This window comes from Oppia nitens, unplaced genomic scaffold (assembly GCF_028296485.1).
Source record: "Oppia nitens isolate AA-2021 unplaced genomic scaffold, nextdenovo-longstitch-racon4-pilon3 scaffold5_pilon_pilon_pilon, whole genome shotgun sequence".
Lineage (NCBI taxonomy): Eukaryota > Metazoa > Arthropoda > Arachnida > Sarcoptiformes > Oppiidae > Oppia > Oppia nitens.
The window spans coordinates 4,743,458-4,770,998 of NW_026533243.1; the positions used below are offsets into that span (position 1 = coordinate 4,743,458).

The 27,541-nt window shown below is 25.1% G+C and overlaps 5 protein-coding genes across 5 annotated transcripts; 3 read left to right on the plus strand and 2 right to left on the minus strand.

Annotated features, from left to right (window-relative positions):
- Positions 1–4,427: 4,427 nt before the first annotated feature.
- On the plus strand, positions 4,428–5,686 carry LOC128961547 (cathepsin B-like). Its single transcript, XM_054307796.1, has 4 exons — positions 4,428–4,517; positions 4,590–4,791; positions 4,869–5,320; positions 5,435–5,686. Exons 1-4 carry the CDS (start codon positions 4,428–4,430, stop codon positions 5,684–5,686), a joined length of 996 nt encoding a protein of 331 aa, XP_054163771.1.
- Positions 5,687–14,090: 8,404 nt separating this feature from the next.
- LOC128961548 (zinc finger protein 273-like) lies at positions 14,091–16,159 on the plus strand. The gene is made up of 2 exons (XM_054307797.1): positions 14,091–14,871; positions 15,055–16,159. The coding sequence occupies exons 1-2, from the start codon at positions 14,091–14,093 to the stop codon at positions 16,149–16,151; spliced, it is 1,878 nt and encodes a 625-aa protein (XP_054163772.1). The 3' UTR covers positions 16,152–16,159.
- Positions 16,160–19,774: 3,615 nt separating this feature from the next.
- LOC128961431 (putative glucosylceramidase 4) lies at positions 19,775–21,810 on the plus strand. Its single transcript, XM_054307671.1, has 5 exons — positions 19,775–19,872; positions 19,982–20,478; positions 20,539–20,711; positions 20,830–21,304; positions 21,353–21,810. The coding sequence occupies exons 1-5, from the start codon at positions 19,824–19,826 to the stop codon at positions 21,731–21,733; spliced, it is 1,575 nt and encodes a 524-aa protein (XP_054163646.1). The 5' UTR covers positions 19,775–19,823; the 3' UTR covers positions 21,734–21,810.
- An 806-nt stretch (positions 21,811–22,616) lies between these two features.
- Positions 22,617–24,539, minus strand: LOC128961549 (mucin-2-like). The gene is made up of 3 exons (XM_054307799.1): positions 24,497–24,539; positions 23,138–23,539; positions 22,617–23,056 (listed from the first exon to the last, which is right to left on the minus strand). The coding sequence occupies exons 1-3, from the start codon at positions 24,537–24,539 to the stop codon at positions 22,617–22,619; spliced, it is 885 nt and encodes a 294-aa protein (XP_054163774.1).
- A 1,170-nt stretch (positions 24,540–25,709) lies between these two features.
- On the minus strand, positions 25,710–27,145 carry LOC128961441 (choline/ethanolamine kinase-like). The gene is made up of 3 exons (XM_054307683.1): positions 26,619–27,145; positions 25,876–26,544; positions 25,710–25,810 (listed from the first exon to the last, which is right to left on the minus strand). Exons 1-3 carry the CDS (start codon positions 27,072–27,074, stop codon positions 25,736–25,738), a joined length of 1,200 nt encoding a protein of 399 aa, XP_054163658.1. The 5' UTR covers positions 27,075–27,145; the 3' UTR covers positions 25,710–25,735.
- Positions 27,146–27,541: the final 396 nt, after the last annotated feature.

Genomic DNA, 27,541 nt, shown 5'->3' on the forward strand with positions numbered 1-27,541 from the left:
TCATATTAATTATGTTATACTTAAGTCAAATAACATAACAATTATTAAAATATATGTTTAAGTGAGTTAAAGCTAGAGCGAGGATTTATGGCTTTCACAATTGATTACATGATTAATACACCAGTTTGTAGAGTACCACAAAATGTTTGTCAATAAATCTGTATATTTTTTAAATAATTAAATTAATATTAATTAAAAATTTTATGTCATTAAATCAAGATTAAACATTTGACAGAAATATTACTTAACATGTGTAGTGTTGATCAAACGACAATAAATTGTATTGGTAATTATATTATCTATTAATTAATTAATTAATGTATTATTAAATTATTTGAATATTTAGGAAGTGATTTATTGTATCGTTTAATGTCATTATTGGACACTAGAGATAAAGAGTATGCAAATCAATTGGGAGTCATTGATGCTATGGCTCTACTAATTAGTGAACACATCAATAGTGAAATATTAAATTATTTATTAATATATGGGGTGTATTAAGTAGTATAAGTGGTAATATAAATATAAATTTGTAAAATTGTCATATTTTTTAAATAATTTCTGTTTATAATTTTCTATTAAACAATTATAGATACCAGTTATATAAATAGTAAAAAGATTGTTGAACAAAATTGTTTGGATTATTCAATTGCTTGTTTAGACATATTTTATGATGAACATTGTAATATTATAAATAAAATTGTTCATGTTTAATTAGTAATAACAATCAACTTTTTAATACAGATTTAAAATTTCAAATATTAATTACATTATCAAACGTTTGCTAATGGGCTGACCTGAGGAAACACCTATTGAATGTTACATTTATTAATAGACTGACCACTATATTAGATAACAATCGGAATAATACAAGTGATAATGATATCATTGATATGCCAACTGAATACATGGTAACTGCAATACTATCATATTTAGGTTAGTTTAACATAAATTCTTATAAATATTTAAATTTATAAATTAAATTTTAATTATATAAACTTTATTAAAGTATCTGAAAGTGAGGACAATTGGCAACAATATGTCAAAAATAAAACAAAACGTGAATATGTGGGCAGACTATTGAATTCAACGATTAAACACTGGAAAATCAATGCAAACACAAACATTCAAAATAGGTTTGTTTTAATAAAGTTACGGTATTTATAAATACTATACAGTATATTAATTAAACTAAAATGTATATCAAAAATTAGTTGCAAATACTAATGATAGATAATTATCTATACTATAATATGCATATAATATACAATGCATACCAGAGAGTGTCAGCTTATGGATCCCATGTATTTTGTATATAAATGTAATAAGGGCTTAACTAACACTATAATAAATGTAATAATAAGCCTTTCTACAAATCCAATGTCAAAAACACAAATAAGTGAAATAACATTAAAAATAAATATAATACAGTAGAGGAAAAACAAAGTGGACAAAACCAATCAAAATTTTATAATATAAAATAGATATAAAAAATAATAAGACAAATATAAAAAATAATTAAAATAAAATATTAGAAATAATTAATTAATTTTATTATTAAATATTTAATTAAAACTAAATTAAACATTAAAACAGGTGGTATTAAATTATAAAAAAATGATAAAAAATTAATTAAAACTGATATATAATATAACATTCTATAATAATTATATATTTATAATAGTTTTAATACATTAATAAACAAAAAAATAATAATATAATAATAAATATAAATAGACTATAAAAATTAAAATATATTTAAATGAAAAATTAATTAGTTTTAATTGAATATTTAATAATAAAATTAATTAATTATTTCTAATATTTTATTTTAATTATTTTTTATATTTGTCTTATTATTTTTTATATCTATTTTATATTATAATATTTTGATTGGTTTTGTCCACTTTGTTTTTCCTCTACTGTATTATATTTATTTTTAATGTTATTTCACTTATTTGTGTTTTTGACATTGGATTTGTAGAAAGGCTTATTATTACATTTATTATAGTGTTAGTTAAGCCCTTATTACATTTATATACAAAATACATGGGATCCATAAGCTGACACTCTCTGATGCATACTGTAATATATATAGGGTTAGATCAGATTCCCTCCCTCGTCTTATTATCCATAAGTTCCTTATATTCCCTGTTCCCTGGGAATTCCCTGGGAAGACATTTCCTTGTGGTACCACCTATCGTAGAATAACTCACATTACATAATGTTTAATTAAAAACACGTTTGTATAGTAAATGACTACAAAATGTATTTAATGTTTTTACTAAATGTTTAATAATATTTGAATCATATTTTGATAGAGTTATTACTAGTAACTTTAGATATGTGACTAAAATTAGTGTTTTATTGAATGAAATATTTGCTTTAAAACATGAAAATATGTGATTATATTTTCTTAAAATAGTCAAAATATGTGTTTATAATTACTTTAAAGTTAAAATATGTGATTATATTTAATAACAATTTAAAAATTGTATTACAATTAATGATAAATTAATATTTGTTTTTTTCTTATTAATACTTAAATACATAAATTAAAATCAATACAAACAAATCTCTAAATCTTATTGTCTTTTAGTAGACATTAGAAATTAGTAGAATTTTAGAAAACATATAAATATTATGTTACAGTATTTGTCTAAAATTATCAAATAGTAATAATGTATAATACATTGCATAAACATAAAATGCTTGTTATTTATTTTAAAATATTGAAAACAATAATACATATACTAGAAAAACATAAGAAAAATCTATTTTAACTATTATTTTCCATTATATTATAGTTATATGCAAAATATGTGCTTATATTTGATAATATGTGACTACCTTTTAAAATATGTTGTTATATGTGTTTATGTGACTAAAACTTTTGCTATAATAATCAGTTTTCAATCAATTGCTTATATATCTAATTATTTTGTTAATATCTTTAATCACTAAAAATATAAGTTATATGTGAAATAAATGCTCTAGTTATTACTAACATACTGGTCTCAATTGAAACACATAGTCATTGAGATTAGGTACTTTTTAATGTATAAAAAATTATATTTTCCCTTTCTAACGATCAAGGGAGGGAATATAATATATTTTCCATATTTTCCGGGAAAATTGGAGGGATTTTATTTGGGAACTTCCCTCCCTGGGAATCTCAATCTAACCCTAAATATATAATAATAGATCATTTAAGTCAATAATGAGTTTAATGCAAGAAAACATAMCATCCGGTGCACAGTATTGGGCTGTTTGGACAGTGGCTAATATGACACGTGTTAAAAGTAGATCATATTTTTAAAGTATATTTCATATTAAATATTTTAAATACAATACTAATTTTTAGGTACAATATATTGTCCCAAATTATTGGAGGAAAATTGTAGTGAAGTATTGACTAAACTGATTGATTGCTCGTCCACTGCAATACATGTTAAACATTTGGCTTCACTAACACTATATCACTGCCGTATTTATAAGGAAAGCGGTTGTTTGAAACATATTGAAAACAGTGAAGACACAGATATACCATAAATGTGTTAAATATCTAATTTATTTTTGTATTTTGTTTTGATAATAATTTGACTATTATTTTTATTATTAAATAAATAGACTTTTTAAATATTAATTTACATATTTAACAAACTTTAAAAAGTTTGTTTTTAGAAACTATGTGTATGTTTGTGTATTTTAGATATATTGTATTATTAAAGAAAATAATATTTTAATAGCCGAAAGCCAATGGTTGAAAAAAGGAGAAAAGTTAAATGTAAAAATGTATAAATATTATAATATAAAACTTGTTTATTATTATTAGTCAATATCCGACCGGAATCTATCAAACGATATGATTAAATCTAATTTAATTATCAAACAATTAAATCATTATAAATATTAATATTATAAAATATAAAATTTACATATTAATAATTTTTATAATTTTGTCGTTTTAATTTAAATATACGTTTTGTATTAATTGAATTTTTAGCTTATATTTTAAAAGATTTACTAAATTATTAAAAATATATAAATATTTATTATCTAAACAATTATAATGAAAATACTTTAACATTTGATTAGATTAGTGATTCAGTTCAGTTGTTCTTTATTTAATTAGAAAATGTTTATCAAAAACTTATGATTTTTTTGTTTAATGATAAATAATAATATTAGAAAGTAATACTATTATAATTTTATTATTAAATAAAATATTAAACAAGATAATTTTTATAAGTTTCATAAATAAATGTACTCTTTTAATATATACTGCTTATATACTGTATATAAGCTAAAAACTTATTTTCTAACTAATATTAACTATTGAACAAGCAGTATTTATAGTTTTTATTGTTAATCATTTACTGTAATTAAAAATGTATGTTATTTTACAAATTTTATTGATATTATTTATGGCAATCATAGCCATACAATCGCTAACAACTTTTAAAGATACTAATGAAATGGTTAACTATATTAATAGCATTAGTGAAAGATGGGAGGTAAACAAATATATAATAATTATTATTTATTTATAACATTTATAATATTTATATGTATTAATTTGATAAAAGGCAAGTGACAATTTTGTTGGAAAACAATTGGACGAAAATATGTATAAAACACTAACAAATTACAGAAACGATGAAAATGTGTATTTCCCGGACGCACCCGAAATGTCAGTGGAAGGCATTGAAATACCCGAATCATTTGACGCACGAGAAAAATGGCCCGAATGTGCTTCGCTTCGGGAGATTAGAGATCAGGGAGAGTGTGGTAATGCATTTAATTAGTTTTTTTCAAATTATCTAAGTATTAAGCACTTAATTAATTTGTGTGAATCATACCTTCAGGTGCGTGTTGGGCAGTGTCCACAACATCAGTAATGTCCGATCGTATATGTATTGCATCTAAAGGCAAACTTCAGCCAATCATTTCAGCCCAAAATGTGGTGTCGTGTTGTAACAAATATAGCTGTAGAGGTTGTGATGGTGGTATGAATCCCTCGAGTTGGAGCTATTATGTCAACGATGGTATAGTAACCGGTGGTTTATACGACAGTCATAAGGGTTGTCAACCATTTTCTTTTAAACCGTGTGAACACAATACAACCGGTCCATTACCTCAATGTAGTTTGGCCGGTGTGGACACACCTAAATGTGTGGAACAATGCGAAAAAGGCTATAATGTTAGTTATACTCAAGACAAATGGTTTGGTGAAAAATGGTACAGTATTTTCAATGATACAAAACGGGTACAATTGGAAATTATGACCAATGGACCAGTAGTTGTGGGAGGTTATATTGTATGTAATAGACATTTATAAATCACTTAGATTTTTGTACATATAGTATATATTCTATGTATATAAAATTTTAGTTATTATTGTATAAATTTATTTTATTTAAAACTTTTTTAGCTTTATGATGACTTTTTGCTTTATAAAAGTGGTATTTATAGCAATTTGATAAAAGGTCCCAATAGAGGACCGCATGCCATGAAAATACTTGGTTGGGGTGTAGAAAATGGTGTCGACTACTGGTTAGTGGCCAACTCGTGGAACACCCATTGGGGAGACAAAGGATTCGTCAAAATTCTCAAAGGTGTCAATGAATGCCATATTGACTATGAAATCACTACTGCTTTGCCTAAAATACCAACATTTTATTAATAACACAAATGAGTTATTCAATTATTTTTAAGATTTATAGTAATCTTAATTTTAATATATTGTCAATATAAATATTAAATATATATACCAAAAAACACTCACAAAGAAATTTTTTTTATTGTACAATCATATTGTACACAATATACTGCATATAACATTTATATATATAGTGCCAAAAATCCAAACTCCTCTCCCTAACTGTAGTATAAATCTATACTAAATCCTCCCCATCGAGAACCGAAATTAAAGTTTTTAGACATCAATCATTACATAACATAGCATAAACAGTATAATATTGCAACGGATTCTGGCACCAACACATCACTACTATATACCCATACTCCCTTGAAAAATTATATTGACGCAACCGTTACTATAAAACCCCGTGTATTCTCAATGATTTTATCATTGAGATACTGGTAGTCACAGGCATAAGACTAGTACTGCTAAGAGCCGTTAGCAGATCAGTTCTCTCCCCTTCTGGTTCGACCCCCTTCTCTGATATGGTCCGTATACTTGGATGTATACCCTTTGATGTCATTTTAAAATAAAGCCTTTGGATTTTTAATGTAAGTTTTTGTCTTTATTGTCTTCTACTTTTTTCTAAGCGACCTAAATCCGTGGGTTCCCGCGTCGGGAGCTCCAGTATCGTAAAGGTCCCTTCTTATCTACATTAAGGTAAGATGCCAGGCCATCGGGTCCGCCGTGTCGGGGGATCTGGTCGGTTATGTTGTCAAGCCTTCCCGCGTAAATAGCTAATGGACGGAGCCGCCGTGTCGGGGGTTCCGGTCCAGTTATGTAACCTTACCATACCTACCCTAACCTACCTTATGATGGTTGACCGTCGGATCCGCCGTGTCGGGGGATTCGTACGGTCATGCCGTCATTCCTCTACCGTTGATAGTGTGCTAACGGATCTGTCGTGTCGAGAGATCTGTACGGCTACGCTATCCTCCTCCTTTACCTCCTTTGACTTATGCTTAGTTATTGTTGGTATAGACTACTATATGTGTCATATAGGAGTCTCCGACATCCCCGAGATTGTACCAGGCCGCCGAAGGCTCTGCCCGATTTTTCGGCAATAGTCCTACGTTTTAGTGAAACAGTTGTAGTTTTGTCGGTTCTCAGTGTTATTTAACACTAATAGTCTGACCTTAAAATACAATTTACTAGGTGATCTAATAGTTGCTGTCTTCGTGACAATAGCACTAGTTTGGTTGATTGTTGTAATTATCGGCTGTTTGAGTGAATGTGTGTGTGAATGCATAGCAGTGGATTTCTCGAGTACATATGTGCTTTCGCTAACCTAGTTGGGAAATGCATAGTTACTATTCGATACCGACTGACTAGGCAGGCTAGTGGTCCCAAGAGGGTTCCGGTCTCCCGATCGCGTGATTGTGTGTTAATAGCCGATAACGGACACTGAGTTTAAGACCGTATACATACGTTCCTCAATAGTGATCCGAGAGTATAGTTAAGGTTTGCCTTAACTTTATGAGTCTATAGTCACCTTCGGGATTGACTGACCCGGTATAAATAAATATTTGGACACCTAATAGTTTATTGTTGTTACATATGCACAGTTCTTATAATATCACGGCCAAAAACCTATCGGTGATGTCAATTGACCCCAGAGACGACATAGTTATGTCTGACCAGATTTAACTGAATACCGTATGTGAGATAATAGAAATGTTACGATAATTATGTAATACTGTCGGCAATCTGTCGGTCATGTATTGTCTTTATCGTACTTGAGTGTATGATGTGTTTCTATAGATTTATATTAATTTATGTGATCGGTGACTCTCCGACAATACATTCGTTGACGGTCGCGGCGGCGGTTGTGTACGCGACACCGCTTGCTGTAGTTGATGAGCGCCTTGTCATTGCCGCCACCACACATACAATTTTGTCTAATATAGTCCTTGTCTATGTATGTTAGTTGAGTGTAATTTTGTTGTCTATTGTTATGATATACAGTACAGATTAGTAGTCCAGTGATAGTCACCGTAACACAGGTTTCGGTGATATCACATTTCACCGACGAGTGTCGGGTAGGGTTTAACTAGTGTTTAAACGCCTTTATTTAGTGCCGGGTAGGCACGGCTGGAGAGACATAGATGGGTTAGATTCCCCCTGAGATTGCTTGTGTCGGTCTCATGGTTATGTCATCAGAGTCAGAGGACTCTGATTTATAGTTTGGCCACAGGGTTGGTCAACGTGTATAGATTTACTTATCCTATAGTGGGTATTTGAATAGACTATACGCCGGTTTTACCGACGGTAGTACCGAGTGATGGTACTGACCATTAGACTCAGTCTTACTAGTAGATTGGGTATTGAGTTGCATGTTTTGGTTAGAGGGAGGCTTTGAGGCTTCTCTCGTTGGCAATTATTGGTAGGGCCCGACCAGTTAGTCAATCGTTATGTTTTAGTTACCAGTTTATAATTGCGACAAGACATTTGTTGTCATTGAGTAATTTGTTTGTTTTAGCGCAAGTGTTGCGGCTAGCCAGCCATTGTATGGATGCTGATAACACTGTATCGTCCTGTCTTCAGTATACTATAGTTGTGTCACGTGTAGTGAGTGACCAAACTAGTAAAATAGTTTTTACTGGTCTCAGAGTTTCAGACCAGACCCGAGTGGTACAGACTTCGAGTCTTAACTCTCAAAACAATGAGTGTCTTAACATTGAATAGTGTTTCGTTTGATAGTAAAGGTCAAATTGAATTAAATAATCTCAGGACCAGAGATAATACCTTTTATATAATTGGTCCGCAAAGTAGTAATGTCTTAATTTACGATCAATCAGACATAGATTGTATTAATAATTGTGTAGTAAAAGCTAATATTGTGCCCAATGTACAATTAAGACAACCTAAACCACTACAGGAGTACTGTGCCAATAGTGGCGGCCATTCCAGTGGTTTACGTGAAATCATTGCATGGAAAGTGAAGCGAGTAACTCACCCCAAAAATTCTCATGAAACATCTAAATAATCAACATTTTCCAGATATAAATGGCAATGCTATTAAAATAAACGGTATAAGAATAGGATATATTATAGTTATAACAGTAATGATAAAATCTACTCATTACAATATGTTTCATATTTATGTAATTTATTTTATAAACATTAAGTTTGTAATAAGATTATTAAATAATAAAAAAACTTAATTTTAATCAATAGAGACATCAAAATATGTGAAACACATATTTGTTGCCGTTAAATATACACGGTTATAAATGTATTCACCCAGGTAATCTATATTTATCCTGGTCATATAATAAGAAACTGTTTGACAAATTTTCAAAACATATTTTGAAAATAGACACATATTTCACACACATTACTACATTTTTAAATAAAAAATAGTACATTTTACAAACATATATACTTTTATTTTAAATATTAATATTATAAAATGATTTGTATATATTATATTATTGTTATTTTAAGACAAGAAATGTCTCAAAATTAATTATTAACAATACGCTACTAAAATATGTACAAATTTTATACAATTATAATTGATTTTTTTTAATTAATCACATATTTTCACATATTTTGAACAGTTTGAGCACACATTTTCTGAAATATTTTAGAAATTTTAATGTCTCTAGTAATCAATAAAAATAACATTTTATATATTTAATCAATTTTTCTGAACTATTTTATAATTTTATAATATCAAAATTGCAATAATTGATTAATATTATATTAAAAAGTAAATATAATGTCTATTAATGTCTAAGATAATATTCAATAAAATATTTTATAAAAAAAATGCTTATTTATATTTTAGAAAACATGCATTTTTTGTTGAAATCTAAAAAATATATAATTTTATTGTTTAATTTATATAGATTTAAAGGTACTATAAATTCTCTTGATAATAATTAAAATTAATATTATCAAAATTAACTTGTTCATTATTTAAAATAAGCATAAAATAGTTATTTTTACAAATATTGATAATTTTAAAATTAGTTTTTTAAGAATAATCTTTTGCAATAATATATTTCCACTGTTTATTATAATACAGTACTATAACTACAATATAAGTATTACAATCAATATTTTGTCAAAATATTGCATTATATTTAGAGAAAATGCTAAATATATAATAAAATATTTTTTATGTATTATATTTAAAATATGTATTATATTTTATTTAATTAAAATTTAGTTAATTAAATATTTTTATTCACTAATAATATTTCTATAGAAATATAGAATATTCATTGTAATTTTTTTATTATATTTTTATAATAATATTGATTATTTATAAATAAATAAATTATTATTATTATAGAGTATATTAATGTATGATATATTGTATATAATAGTAATAAAAAAAATTTTTGGTTTTGATACTTAATTTAAATAAATTATATTTTATAATTTTGAATATTAAAAAAAATAATTTTGAGTATTTTTATATAATTATTACAAATATGTCTATGATTAATAAAATTTATGTTGCAACAAACAAGGTTAAAATTATCTTTATTAATAGCAAATAATAATTTAAGTTTTATGTAAATTTTATTATAGCTTAAACCATATGTTTTCTTTGAACAAAATGATACAAATATTAATCTAAAAAGTTTATATGGATTTGAAAGTAAATTATTACAAATGATCGATAAATATACAAACATTTCGTTAATTATTATTGATTGTCATAAAAATTGGACCGCCGTTATTGAGTTTGTTAAATCAAATGTAAGCTTTATTATTGCATAAAATAATATAATGTTAATTAGTTATATATTTTATAGATATCATATATAGGAATCGGTGACTTAACTATAAATTACAATCGTTCACAATTAGTCACATTTACTTATCCTCATTATATGGTTGGCCTTACATTTATGGCACCGATATTTCCAATTACAACATACTCACCATCTCTATTAAGATCATTTAATTGCGATATATTGCTACTAATAATGGTTTCAATTATTATAATGTTTTTAATAAAAACATTCTTTGATTACATAAATACAAAAACATTTATAATTAATTTAGATTTTTTAAATATATTAGTTAATCACTCAATTTATAAAATTAGTACTAATAATTCAATTAGATTAGTGATTATATTTTGGATTTTATCAATCTATATATTAAACTCAATATATTCGGGTGAAATCTATAGCTCAATGACTGTCCCAAATCAACCCAATGTTATTGAGACCATTGAACACTTAAGAAACGCTATAAACAATAGTCACATCAAAATAATTACACTAAAGAATTGGTCTTATTTTAAAAATATTAAGGTATATAATAAATATTATATAATATTTTAATAGAAAATTTTATATAACATAAAATTTAAGTATGCATTGGAATCATACGGTTTGGTTATCAATGAAAACTCCATAATTTATGTCTCAAATTTAATGAAAATGTTTGAACAGTTAAAGCAATTTCCGACAAAAATTACAGCATTTGTTGAGAGGACACGATTTAATTATCATCAAATACATCACAATTTGCACTATTATTTACCACCAATTTATAAGGACTCTAATATATTTAACGATATGCTGGCCATTGCAATGAACAAACAAAGTCCATTTAAAAACATTATTAATAATATGTAAGTTAAATGTTTAAAATCTATTCCCTCATATTGTTATCTATTTATATATTAATTATTAATTCATAGTATTATGAGATGTATGGACTCCGGTCTAATAGATCATTGGATTTATGAGTTTTATTTAAAATTCATTAAAGTCTTTGATAATAACCAACAAAAATCTAAAGACATTAAAGTTTATTCATTAAATTTATTGCAATTTCAAAATATTAATTATATATATTATAGCGGATTAATTATTTCACTATTAATTCTATTATTAGAATATTTTTCTGTCTTTATTATTAATAATAGAATTCTAAATAAATTATTTGTAAAAATACTAAAATTATATAAATTAATATTTACTTAACATATTTCTATTATTCATTTAATTAATTGAATAATTAATTTTTATAATTTCAAAAAATTATTACAAATAATAAATTAGTATTTTAAAAGTATTATATCTTAATAATTTATAAAATATTTTATAACTAAATAATAATGCAATTAATAAATATGCAAGATAATAATCATAAGTAATCACAATGATATTTCATTTATTTCAATAACAACAAAAACTAAAATTATTAAATAAAAATTATAAAATAAATTTAATAACAAGAAAATGTTTTTTTTAAATTACAACAAAATCATAAAATAAAAATTAGTAAATTTATATTATATGATATGCAATATTTCTATAAATTAATTTAATAAATCGTAAAAATGACATTTTATAATTAATATAATTAAATTGTATAATAATTTATTAAGTATACCAACATTAACTTATTACTGTAATATTATATTATGTTAATAATGTTAATGTTAAACAATTACAARTATTATTATTATTACGTAATTTGTGAGCGTTATTACAAAACTTATTTAACAGCAATTGTTTGACAGGATTTCAATTGTGATTAAATATTTAGTTCAAACTTATAATTTAAACACACATTCACTCTATGTTTGAAACATTTCCTGATTATATCGAGCATTAAATTTTTATAACTATGGCTTAACACTAATTTATATACAATATATGTACAGTATTTGTATTTTATTTTATTAGTATATCTCATTTTATTAAAAATTGAAATATTATTTTTTAAAATATAACTGATCAAGTTATTAATTAAAATATTATTTTTTTAAATTATATATTTTTCAAATATATTTATATTAAACTGTTAGACATTATTTATAGAATAATTATATTATTTCAATCAACGTTACAAAAAACATATGATTATACATATGTTTAAATAATTTATATTTTAAATGATTTTTATAATCATTAGAGTATAAAATCTATTTATTTTTTAAAATAATTGTTTATATATTATTTATTTATATATATATATATATATATAATGTGCACAATTTTATTTGAAAAATATTATCACATTATAACTTGGTGAATTATTAATTTTATACCTATTTTTTGTATAATTTAGTATTACTTGATTTTCAAATAATTATCGATAGTTTTATGTTTTTACAAAACAATGCAAAAAAGTTGCAAATAAATATATAATATAATAATATTGACTTGAATTGACTTGAATGGGCCCATTAAACCATCTATTTATCGTAGCGTAAAATTATAACAATTTTCTCTCTCAAACAATCTCTCACTGGTTATTATAAGTCAATTGCTAAAAATAAAATGTGCGGTGAACTCAATACAGTATTTAAAAAGTGAATTATATATAATAGTAATATTTTTCTTGTGAAACAAGTTTTTTTTTGAAAACTTATTTTATTTTATATATGTTTTCTGAAACACAAGTTTTCAAATGTGTGTTACAAACCCTCACTCAACTCCACTGTAACGCACAATACATACACTCTCTATGACTGTGTATAAAATAACTGTAAAATACAGTGTGTGTTGTGCTAACTGTGTTTAACTAAATAGTGTTATACATTGTGAATATGTATTACACGTAACACTGTTTTTTAAAAGTGAACTACAAATTGGTTTCAGACATGTATTAAAATTGAATATTGTTATATAAATTTGAAAATGTTTTATATTAATTAAAAATCGCAATTTTTATAGTACTTGATATATTCACATTGATTTCATTGATTAATAATTCAATTATCATTTCCTTGTGTTGTAAGTATAATTTATTAAATATTATTATTTGCAAAATAAAAATGATTTTATTAGCAATATTGTAAATATAGTACAGTATGTAACACTTTTGATACATTAGTTGTTAAAGTGCAGTATATAATACAGTGTATATACTGTATTAATGGCATAAAATGTCAATGACATATTGTAGGCTTATTATAAAATATCATTTCTATGACATAGAGTTTGGATAATTGTATTTTTATTATCAATCTTTTATTTCTACATTAATAATAACACATTGAATACAATTTATTATTTTTCAAATTTATTTATTGAACTACTGAACAATTAGTATCAGTTTTTAATCCATGAAATGATTTTTACTAATGATTGGAAATTTTAAAGAATATTTAACTTTAAAAAATATATACTGTATTTCGTATACATTATATAAATATGCATTTTATTAAGTTTAGTAATCTATTGATAGATAATTATAGTATAATTGTGTCAAAACTTTTTTTTTCTGATCCTAAAGGCATACATACAGTACATCAGTCAAACTGAAAGTATTTTTTTCTGGATATTCAGTGAATAACACTTTTTTCGGTTTACTTTTTGCAAAAACTAACTGTTATTGAAAATTTCAACATTTTTATCACCAAATTAAGTGGTCAACAGTTATTAGTTTTAAAATACTAATAATGTCAGTGAATTCACAGAAAGACTTTTTGTTGATTGAGTTATTCAAAGACCGAAACATCACTTTCTCGACCATTGATTCACTGCTGAAGTACGGCTTCGACACCAATGAGACACTACTGACACTCGACTTTGAGTTAGATTTGCCGCAAATGGTAGACATATGTCTCAGTCAAAGATCACAACTGAGACAAGTGCTGACTAAATACAGAAAACTCTACTATAAGTTTACGGCCGATAATCGGACCGATGATCTAACATTACCGCCAATTTTAAACAGCGAGTCGACAACAAATGAGACGGACAGTGACCACCATATGATTGGTGCCGTCGACGGCAATAACGTTACGCACAATATATTTGACACACATTTAAATGATATTTTTGTTGAAAGCGATACAATAGTCAAGAGTTTTAAGAGACAATTGAGAGACTCATGGGATGGACGACACCATAATCGCCGACGAAAGAGATCTGATGCCAGCAGTGATGAAGAGGACGATGATATAGAGGACAGGGATGAAGAGTTTGAGGAGTTTGACATCAGAGTGGATGCTATCGTAGATCAGTTGAGAGAAAGTCTAATACGAGTAGAGAAACAAAAACAGGAAAAGGATTTTATATTAAATAAAAAATATTTAGAGATTAAAGTCAAAGATATGGAGATTCAGAGATTGCAACAGGAATTACAAGAAATGGAAAAACAACTCATTTATGAAAAACTTATGGTTGAAAAACTTAAACACAGACTTCAGAGAAACGGAAGTCAACTCTGCGCTAATTGTAGACATAATAGTCTTAATTTAAGTACAAATTGTTTAGAAAAATTAAAAGCTGTTTATTATAATAATAGTAATAAAGATAACAACGACAACAACAATAATAATAATATTCATAATGATACTAATACTACCTGTAATACTAATAATACTAATAATATTAATGATAATAATAATAATAATAATAATACTGAGGACTCTGAGTTTGAGAGTTCCAGTGCTGACGACAATACTCCCGGTGCTGACGATAGTAAAAGTTTTAGTAAGAAATTTGTTAATCTTTGGCAAGAAGTCGATACCAATTCACTTAAATATAAGAATAGCGACGAATATAAGACATCAATTTTTACATCATTTGTATCTTCAGAGAGCCAACAGACCAACAGTAGGTCGCGTCAGACTTCTAGTGACGACAACCAAAAACAATGCAAAAAAAATAAAAATACTAATATAGATCTCAATAATCGTGATATTAAACGGGAACCCGAATCCAGTGATATTGAAGAAAAGGTTAAAATTAATGGACAGATAGATGAACACAGTTTAACCGTCAAAAAAGAGATTATAAGTGACAATTCAGATGAGGATGAGTCTAATGAAGAAGAAGAAGAAGACGATAGCGACGATCCCAATGATAAGGATTATTGTCCTAAAGTTGAGTCTATAGTTTGTGAACCAGACTTACAATGCGTTAATAATCCTCAAAACAGTACTTCTCGTAATCACAAACATATCAAACATTCAAAATTACGACAAAGTGTTCATAAAAGCTGTAAAAACTCTCTACTCGTCTCAAAGGTTGTGCCAAAAGTCATATCTCAAACCATTTCAAATACTGGTACTACTGGTACGGGAGCCGCACTAATACTCAATGAGCGACGACCGACATCCGAAACCTTATCGAAGTCCAAACCTTATCGGTGTCATTATGCCAACTGTGGCTACGGTTTTGTTTCATCGGAAGGACTTAAAAGGCACATCCGTTCAATACATACAAAAGAAAAGCCATTTAAGTGCGAGTTTGACGACTGCCAGAAACGGTTCGGTAGATCTGATGCACTCAAAGAGCATATGAAAAGGCATTTGGGTCTTAAGTCTTTCAAATGTCAATATCCCGACTGTGAGTTTGAATCGGTTTCATCCAATTCACTCAAAAGACACATAATGTCCATTCACTTGAAGGAAAAACACTTCAGGTGTCCGCACGAAAATTGTGGCAAAACTTTTGGCAGAAAAGATAGTCTTAAGAAACATATGGAAAAACAACACGTTTTTTATGATTAAGAAGTTATATACAGTAATATATTTTAATTATATTTAAATATATATATCTCATAATCGTTGTCTTTATGTTAAAATTTTCTCAATATTAATTTTATAAAATTTGTTATATATTTTATTAAGAATTTTAAATATATTTTGAAAAATAAAATGTTAAATATGATGATTATATTATTATATATAAAATTGTAATTTAATAATTTTATTTATAGTAGTAATACTATAAATCTATTATAAATTGTTACACAAGGTAATCTAAAATTTATATTGTATTGTAATATGAAAATTAAATATCTTCAACTATAAACATTTTACAAAAATATTTAGGATAAGTATAACATAATATTTATATTAAAATACAGATATCACGTATATCACAGATTAAATGTGCTTGATCAAATTGTAATAGATATAATCAAAATATTATATATTATTTATTTTATAATTAATAATTTGTTTATAGATTTAATATAATTACAGGTAATTTGTTTGAGATATTAAAGAAAAAAATATTGTTATAAAAATACTATTTTTGATAAAAGAGCTCAACATTGGAATGCTTTATCACATTCTATAAGATCAACAAAAAGTTTAAAATATTTATTAAAAGATTTTTAATTAAGAGTAATATTTTATTAATTTTTATTTAAAATATGGTTTTTAGTACTTTACTAAAGTATATACTATATAATACTTACTAGAAGGTGGAACCGGGAGTTTTTWAAAAACCCTAACAGAACCTGAACCGAGCGACAAGAGTCCAAACCGAACCGTAATTTTTAAATATTGTTAATTTAAAAATATGTTAAATTGTTTTAATATATTAAAAACCTTTTCGGTTCATCCCTCTAATACTTACTATAAACAATGTATTAGGACTAACTCCTATAATTATTGTATTATTAATTTAACTATATTAATAATAATCTTGTTATTATATAATATTGATATTATATATACTGTATATAATGTAATTATGATATTATAAAATCAAAAATACAAAAATAACAAAATAGACAATTATTTATTAAATACTGTATACTTTATAAGAAATGTAAAGAATATTGTTATTTTAATTTTATTATATTATTTTAATATACAGTAAATAATGAACGATTTGAATAAAATAATATATTAATAGATTATTTAAGAAAATCGTTAYTGTATATAAAATATCACTGTTTAGTTTATTGCAATATACTGTACAAAATATTAATACTACTATATATTTTGTATTTATTTTGATAATATTAACATTTTATATTACTCTATCATTGTCTGCATATTAATATATTATACAGGTATGTTTATTTATAAAAATAAAAAATATGGTAATAAACATAAGAAACATTAATAGCAAAACATTCAAATAAAATTTTTGATATTGTTTCGTAACTTTTGCATTAATATTGAATAATATCATATATTTGTTAACTTAAGAAACAAAATCATATACAGTATTATCTTTTTTATTATTTAATATCATAGAATATATTAATAATATTATTTATATTATAGTATATTTTGTTTATCGAAAACAATATTGTTTTAAAAGATTACATTATATACAAAAGTATAATACTGTATTATAACTAATTGGTTATAATTTTTGAAAAAAATGATAGAAATTAAATTATTAGAACCATTTACTTATGATGGATTTAATTACAAATATTATATTATTGATGATCAATCATATTATGGATGTAATCGATATAATCAAACATATTCTACAAATATTACATTTAAGTTTAATCAGGTATTTACTGTACAGGTATTTACAATAATATCATCGCATAATTTAAAATTATTATTATTATTTTATTTTAGAAATACATTGCTGGTTATTATCTACATATAATGATTTACTTATTATGCTATTTGAACTTACTCGTTAAAGTTGATTTTAGTATAGTAAATAATTTATCATTGGTGAGATAATTTATTATAAATTAATCATTTATATTTTATTTAATTTTAATTTTGTTGGTAATAATTGGATTTACTTAATTAAATTCATTTAACAATTCATGTCTCAATATTTATATATGATATATAATTTATATTAAGATAAATACGATATCATTAGACGGAACGATACCTAAAAACATAAATATAGTAAAAACTGAATTAATACCGAAGCAAATGGTATACTTAGTTGAGATTATCACTGGAATGCATCCTATTATTGACGAGTCTTTTTGGAAATTTACAACAATATTTCATAATTATGTATTAATTATAAGATATTAATAATAGTGTAAAATTTAAATAATATTATATAAAATTGATATAAATTCTCATTAATTTAGATATGGATCAATTGGTTATTTTTATTTTTAATCGTCGCTTTTATTTGCAAATATGTTTTAAATAACAATTATAGTTTGTTATATTATTTGATACATTATTCAAAAGTAATGATTGCACAACCAGTTAATTTGTTTTCATCGACAGGTAGTTTTAATAGATTTAATTTAAATAAACAATTTAGACATCAAATACTATTTCTAATATTAACTGGCATTTGGTTGATATCATGTACTATATTGTTAAAAGCATTTTCTGGTCTTTTACATAATGTTTACGCAAACATTAAATATGCGGCTAATTATGAAACATTAGATGCTATTATTAATAGTGAAGTCAATATTTATTGGGTTTCATGGTATGCAAGTGAGGGTATTAATGAAAGTGATATAATTGCAAATAGAAGTTACAATTATTGTAAAAAATATGAAATTAATATTTATAATTATTATAAAGTAATCTCACATATAGTCAATGGACATACAGTTTTGATAGTAGATACACGTCGAAGATTTATATATAATCAAAATTTACAATATTTATTAAAATATGGCATTCAATATACAATATCAGATAATCGTTATTATCCCAAATATTTGTATAATTTTGTTACAAAAGATGTAAAATATTTTAAACAAATTAGTTTTATGTAAGATATAAATAATATTTATTTAATTTGATAATATTTGATAATATCATTAATTTTATTCAAAATTATTGTTTAGTTTAAAGCAATTACTTGAATATGGACTTAATATTCATATCAATACTCTCTGGCAATTGCAAGCAGAGAGCTATTTAATGTGGACTCAAAGTTATACCATTGAATCACATGAGACATTGAAAATACAAAATCTCAAATATAATGTCTTTCTATGGCTTATCATTGGCTATATTATTGCAATTATTGTTTTTACTTTTGAAAAATTAATCACAATTTATTTATTTATTAACAATCAACTATTGTTGTTAACAATTTACTCATAAAAGTAGAAAAATACGTTATCTATAAAAGTACTTATACTGTATTTTCATATTACACTCACTATCTAATAATAATAAGAAAATTATATAATTATATAATATTTATAAATTTAATTTTAAACAAAATACTTATGTATTGAAACTTTTTACTGATAATTACTAATTGATAATTATTTGAGTATACGAGTATAATAATATTAATTGGTATTAATTRGTACTAATTAATCCAATAAATATCATTATTATAATAATATATAAAATAATACCACATTTATTTAGATTAAAGATTTAGATTATTTTAAAGAGTTGTATAATAATATTTATTTAGTTATAAATTTAATACTTGTAAACCAATACCACCATTTATTGTTAATAAATACAATGTTTCAAAATATTTTAAAATATTTATTGTTTTTATTATTGAATTCAGGTAATTTAAGTATTAAATATTATAAAATGTTAATACTGTACTGTATATGATATAAAATTATTACAATATTTAAATTTATTATTTTTAATGTTTATTTAATAAAAATAAGGTTTAATAGTAAAAGCTTCAAATCCATGTTCATTACGTACAATAACGGGTGCGGATAGTGTTTGTGTCTGCAATCAGACCTATTGTGATGACTTTCCACCAATAGTTTCACCTAAAACTGGTTATGCATTGATCTATGAAAGTGGCAAAACTGGCAAACGATTCGCTGAGACACAGATCCCATTTAACCATACGATGCCATTCAATGCAAACCTAATTCAAACAATAACTATAGACCGAAACCAAAAATATCAGAGTATTATTGGTTTTGGTGGCGCTTTTACTGATGAGTTCGGTATGGTTTTGAATGGTCTTCCCAAAGAGCTGTCACAATATTTGATGGACAGTTATTTTAGCAAAAATGGTATTCAATATAATATGGGAAGAGTGCCGGTGGCCTCTACTGACTACTCGGCCCACTATTATTCATACGATGATAAACTCAATGATAAACAACTCAATCATTTTGCATTGACTAAGGAAGACTTAGAATTGAAAGTATTAATTAGAAATTAAATATTAAAATTTATTTATTTATTTTCAGTCATAACAATACAGATACCTCATATCAAAACTGCTCAAAACTTGAGTACATCACCGCTTAGACTATTTGGTAGCGCATGGGTTGCACCCGATTGGATGAAAACAGATCCGAAATCGCAATTTCCTAATCAACTAAAGGGTGACACAGGAGGAGAATATTATGATATTTTCGCCAAATATTTAGTGAAGTCAGTTATATTTATTTATAATACATTAATTTGCTGATATACAGTACAGTACTATAAATTAAATTTATTTTATAATAATTGTATAATACTGTATATGATATATTTAAATTTATATTAGATTTTTAGACATATATAAACAACATAACATAACAATGTGGGGACTGACCACTCAAAACGAGCCCACTTGGGGCCGCATATTCATACCCAACGATTTGTATTTTGATCCAAATATGCAACGAGTGTTTGTCGGCAAAAATCTTGGACCTCAACTCTTGAAGTCGGGCTATACTCCGGATAAACTAAAACTTATGATATATGACGACAACATTTACCAGACGACTGACTGGCACCACACACTTCAACAGTTTGCAGACCAAGTATTCAACGACAAAATTGCTGAACCATTTGTTTCGGGAATGGCTTACCATTGGTACGAAAGTTCCCGTACTGATGGTTATCCTGATATTGTTTTGGATGAACTAAATAGTAAATATCCGAATAAGTTTATGTTAATGACTGAGGCCTGTCATTTGGATGGATTGGGTAATGGGCGCTGGGATTTTGGGGAACATTATGCACATGATATTATTAGGGTATGTTTTTAATTATCTATTACATCAACTATACCTTTTTACAATTAGGATTTAAATCACTGGACTATTGGTTGGGTTGAGTGGAATATGGCATTGGGTTTAAACGGTTGTCCCCGTTGTGGTCCAAATCAATGTGGAACAGCTATTGTTGTGGACATTGAGAAAGGAGAAGCTTATAAACAGCCGACTTTTTATATTATCGGACATTTTAGTAAATTTATAAAACCTGATTCCGTCCGAATTGCACACCAATTGTCTGATAATATAAATAACTTATTTATTTTATCAATCATACGACCAGACAATGGAGTGGTTGTGGTTGTGCTCAACCAAAATGATTTAGACATTGACTTAAAAATCAATGACAAAAACAATGTATTAAGTTATACAATACCAGCCCGAACTATACAAACTTATATTTGGTGGTAATTAATAAAAGTACATTCAATTTAATTTACAAATATTTTATAAGTATCAATGAATTATAGTATAAAATTAAACTTTATTCTAATATAGTGATACAATTTTTTATATATTTTATATTAATATCTATTATCAATATAATAAGTAAATAACTCAAACATATATTAAATTTAAGATCATTAAAAGTTATAGTCTTGTAATCCACTTTTGATGAAACCGGCGGCCGATAACAGTTTGGCTGCTTTTTTCGTAATTGACATTTATATCGACTGATTAACTAACAATACATGTACTGTAAATTATATGTATATTGTTGTGAATTATATGATACACAGAGATGGTTATATGAATGAGGTCTACTAACTATGATTTATAAATATGTAATACAAGTGTTAGTGTTTATTGTATAAGAAGTGGTTGGACTTCAATTGTCTTCTTCATTAAATTGAAATTTTTCAGTCAAATCATTACTTAAAATAAAACAAAAATATTATTTCATTATTAATAGGTCTTTCAGTATTATATAGTTATTAGAAAATTTGGTGAAATTCGTATTTTTCGGTGGACTTAATAAATCAATTTTTGAATATAAGCGCTAAATAGTAAATATAACTGATTTAATTGATATTAAATAAAAATATATTGAAAAAATATTTTACATTATGCATGTTTAATCATTTTTAATAAAAAATAATATCAAAAATTTTGATTACTGTATACAGTATAGTATTTTAAGATTGGTTAATAAAATTAGATTTTATTATTACTTTTAAAGGATTTTAAATTATGATTTTTTAGATTTTGAAGACTATTAATTACTGTAACTATTTTTGTTAATCATTTAATGTGGATCCAGGAGTTAACCGGGATTTGTGAGTCCATCATTAATCTATTGATTTCTTCCATTCGATGGCAATGACAAAGTTGATGTCAAAATGGATGTCAAAGTTGATGTCAAAGTCGGTGTTGAATCTGTAGACTGATCGGTAGATTTAGTTGTAGACTCACTGTTAGGTTTATCTGTTGTTTGTTCATTAGCTGAATCCTTATCAGATTTGGGTATATATGCCATTCCTTTTCCATAATAAATCCCTGAATTTTCCGAATTCGTAGAAATCGATGACAAAGTGGATGTCAAAGTAGATGTCAAAGTGGATGACAAAGTGGATGTCAAAGTGGATGTCAAAGTGGATGTCAAAGTGGATGTCAAAGTGGGTGTAAAAGTTGATGCCAAAATCGGTGTTGAGTCTGTAGACTGATCGGTAGATTTAGTTGTAGACTCACTGCTAGATTTATCTTTTGTTTGATCTTCAATTTTATTGCCTGATTCTTCAATTTTTTGCATATTTAAATTATTAACTGGGTTAATTAAATTTAAATTATTAACTGGATTGATTGAATTTATAATACCCAATGGGTAAGAGATCATAGGATTGGATTGATCCGGGTATTGATATAGTTTAATAGGTCTGCCATTCGGTGCTGATTGTCCTACAATTGGCAATGAAATACCAGTCATATGATATAAATTGGGACCCAAGTCTATTGGACCTACAATTCCTCTTATATTATATAGCAATGGATTGAGTATAGAAGCCAACGATGGTTTGACCGACGATTTCAGCACTTCTTTCGAATCTGTTTCAGGATAAGGAAACGGTTGATCCGGAAGAAGGCTTCCAATAGAGTCGGACCCACCAGTGTTTGGCACAGGATTTGTCAGCAAATTAGACAATGTTTTCGTTACGGTCGACAAAACATTCAGTTTGCCTAACAATGCCGACACCAACGGACGTCCACTAATGCAATGAACTAAAGTCAACAAAATTATTGTTTTAATCATTAATTTCATTGCATAGACTGATAAAAATAATTTAATAACAAATGTTATATCGCAATATTATCATATTAAATTAGTAGGATCCATTTACCATATGTTTTATATATTTTTAATTAATTATAAATAAATTTGAAAATTATAATTTTATTAATAAATTTATAATATACTGTAAATTATATGAAATTAAATACAGCAATTATTATAAAATTAAAAAAATATTTTAATTAAATTTTTTTATACATAAATCATTGTTGCTTAAGGTTTTCGATCTAACGGTCTCATCGGAGACACATGTTTTGAATTTAAAGTCCTACTCTTAGGGCAACAATTTGTTTAATATCTTTTAATATTGTATTCAATATAATAATTATGTTTAATTATAATTAAAAAACAATATAATTAATACAATGAGTTTTTATTGCATTTTTAATCTACAATTTTTACCAAATTTTAGTAAATTCTCATCAAGTTTTAGAAAAAAATATAAAAGTTAAAAACAACAACAACTTGTTTTTAACTTTTTTATAATAATTATTAAAAAATAACATTAATCTACCTTGTTGAGATACCCGAACTCTTATATGTTATATTTATTTAATATCTTGATTTTTATTATTTTTAAAGCATATTTTGCTTTAATTAATAAATAAACTATTATTTTTTGTTTAAATTTTAATTTAAATAATGTTTTATTGTTTTGTTACATATATTTACTGTAAATAATGTTATATTGATTTCAGTATTTAATTAGTTTTAATTTGTTTATTTTGTATACATAAACTAATTACAGTATTTATATAACTATTAAAACTTATTGTATTAATTATATTGTTTTTGAATTATAATTAAACATAATTATTATATTGAATACAATATTAAAAGTTATTAAACAAATTGTTGCCCTAAGAGTGGGACTTTAAATTCAAAACATGTGTCTCCGATGAGACCGTCTAAACCATAGATCCGAAGCATTTTAATGTTGATAATAACAATATTGTTAGGCAACTATTATCGCTTTAGATAATGAGACCAAATAAATAAATTAATTAAATTTTCATAAATTATATTAATATTCATTTTTTTTAATTTATAATTGATAATAAAAATTACATAAGTATTTAAATATTTTTTATGTAATTTTTATTTAATAATATAATTTAATATAAAGTTTGTGAGTTTATTTCGGCTTATCAGCTATTATTCAATATAATGTTTTATTTGATTTCAACTTTAACTCATTCATTCAAAATTATTCAATTGTACTGATGTATGGTCTAAACCACTGACAATACAGTACAATACAAAAATATATCCCCATAAAAACTAATACATAAATAATGTAAACCAAACCACAAGTAGTTTGTAGTCAAAGTTTACAAAAAACTAATTGATTAACATATTAATGAATAAAATATAATATTAACTATTAATAATAAAAATAAGTTTTAAATATAAAAATATTGTGAAATAATTGTAATGATTATTGAATAATAAATGAGAGAAATGTTTTGACATTTCTTTATTGCTAAACGATGGCCTTTGGTTCATATTATCAATAGTTTAGTGATTAATAAGTAATTTCTTATCAAAAAGTAAGCAAAACTTATTTTATTTTTATTTAAATTATGAAAACAACCAAAAAAGTTATTAGAAATTAGAAAATTATTTAAAATTTACTTTTAAATAATTCATAAATATATTATATGCATAAAATCATAAAATATATTATAGTTTAATTCTATAATTATATTAGAACTTTAATTTAGTCTAAATTAATTTAAAACTTTAATTATTTAATAAAAAATATTAAAACTTTATTATTTAAATTAAATTTAATAAATCATTTATTTAAAATTATTATATTTTAAAAATTGTAGATGTTTCATTTATTGATATTATCATTTTTAATAGATATAATTTCAATGATAAACTTAATTATCGACTAATTAATTTAAAATACTCAATATTAAACAATAATCATTAAAATTATATAACATAAAGTGGAAAATTTGATAAAATTGGGTGCATTTCAAAATAGTTTTATTCAATATTATCACTATTTTTAATTTATAAATAAGTAAAAAACATATACAATATAATAGATAATTTTATTATTCAATTGAATTATACATATATTTGTAGATTTGATAATCTGTATAAATTATGAATCAATCAAATAAATGTTGTTTTATGAATTCATTTTTAAAATTCCAATAACTTTTGTAATTAACTTCAGCGAAACCCTATAAAAAATAAATTATTATAAATAATAAATAAATAAATTTGAAGATTAAGTTATCATACAAACCATCATAACATTTTTATTGATTGGTAAAGCATTGTCATCGTTATCATCATTTTTGATGCAAAACATGATGAGCCACATGAATGCAGATAATGTAAATATTTTTGTCTCTTTTAATAGGTTTTCGTATGAATTGAATTTATTTTCCAAAAATGCTTTTCCGTGAATATTGACCGACTCGTCAATGTATGCCTTGATTAGTGGTTCAAACACATGATCACCCGGAAAATTGTGAGAGACATTGTAGTCTTTAAAATGATGGCCCCATTCAATCAAAATAGTACCCAAATCAAAGCCCCGGTAGCCATAGTTGGAGTACTCAAAATCACAGAGTATGATATCATCATTGGGTTCGGTAACCATTATATTACTGCCCCTACAGTCCACGTGTGTGAATACAATGGGACTGTTAATTGAAATCATTATTTTCTTAATCCATTGAATTTCATTTTTTATATCATATTTCTTAAGTGTTTCACAATTTAATTCATCAAACATTTGATTAATTGAAAACTTGTTATAACCGATATCAAGACATTCATCAAAGTAATCAAATAACCAGTTAATAGACTTTTTGATGGGCACTTCCAATGAGTGTATTTTTGCCAACATTTCAAACAATTGAATCGCTAATTTAGGATTGTTTTGCTCAGGTAGTCGAAATTGCCTGTGCTGTGTATTTGAATAGTTTAGAAATTAAATATAAATGTTATGATAGACAATCAGTAATATATTATTGTAATTACTTTAAGATATTGTAAAATTTGACCATCTTCAAATATGCCCAATATTTTAGGTCCGATATGACTTTCCGAGACCAACAATGCAATTATAATATCACTTAACCTCTCGTCTTCATTGAAGTGTTTTGGACCATAAAATCTTATACACACTTCTTGTGGTGTTTGAGAAGTGTTTGATACCGTCGGTAGTGAACAATAGTATAACTGATTAGTCATTCCTCCCGTCAACCGCTTGAACTCAAATGTGTCGACAGTTTGATCCAACCATTCATTGCTTAGATAGTCTTTACAGAGTTGAAGACACCGTTGTTTAACATCTTCCGGTGTTTCGCCTCTAATGAGTTCCAGGTTTTCTAAATCAAACTCTTCAAGACTTTTGACGTCTTTGAATTTCTTAAGTATTTTGACATCACTTTCGAGTAACTCTTTAGACAATCTTCTCTCTAAATTTGTAGTCATTTTACTTTTAGCAAATTGTATCAAAAGTTTTTATTTTCATAAATTTAACTAAAAATGTTAATAATTATAACTAACTTAAAATATATCAAAACTTTATGAGCCTTTTATTGGTTTTACTACTAATTATTTTGTTATCAAATTTAGCAATTGAAGGACATATTCCTTAATGTCTATAATTATTACTGTATATATAAAATAAAACAAATAAATATGAATTGAGTTTAATCATGACATTGAAATTGTCAATCCATGATATATAACAGCTATAATTTGCCAAATATTATTATTATATTATATTCACTATAATTTAATTAATGATATATTGTGTAATAATTGTATAAATAAATAAACTTTATTTAAATTTTAGTTCAATTTAATAAAAAATATTAAAGATTTAATTTACAGATATATAAATAATTAATGTAATTTAGCTCTAAAATAGTTTACTGACTTATCGTAATTATAAA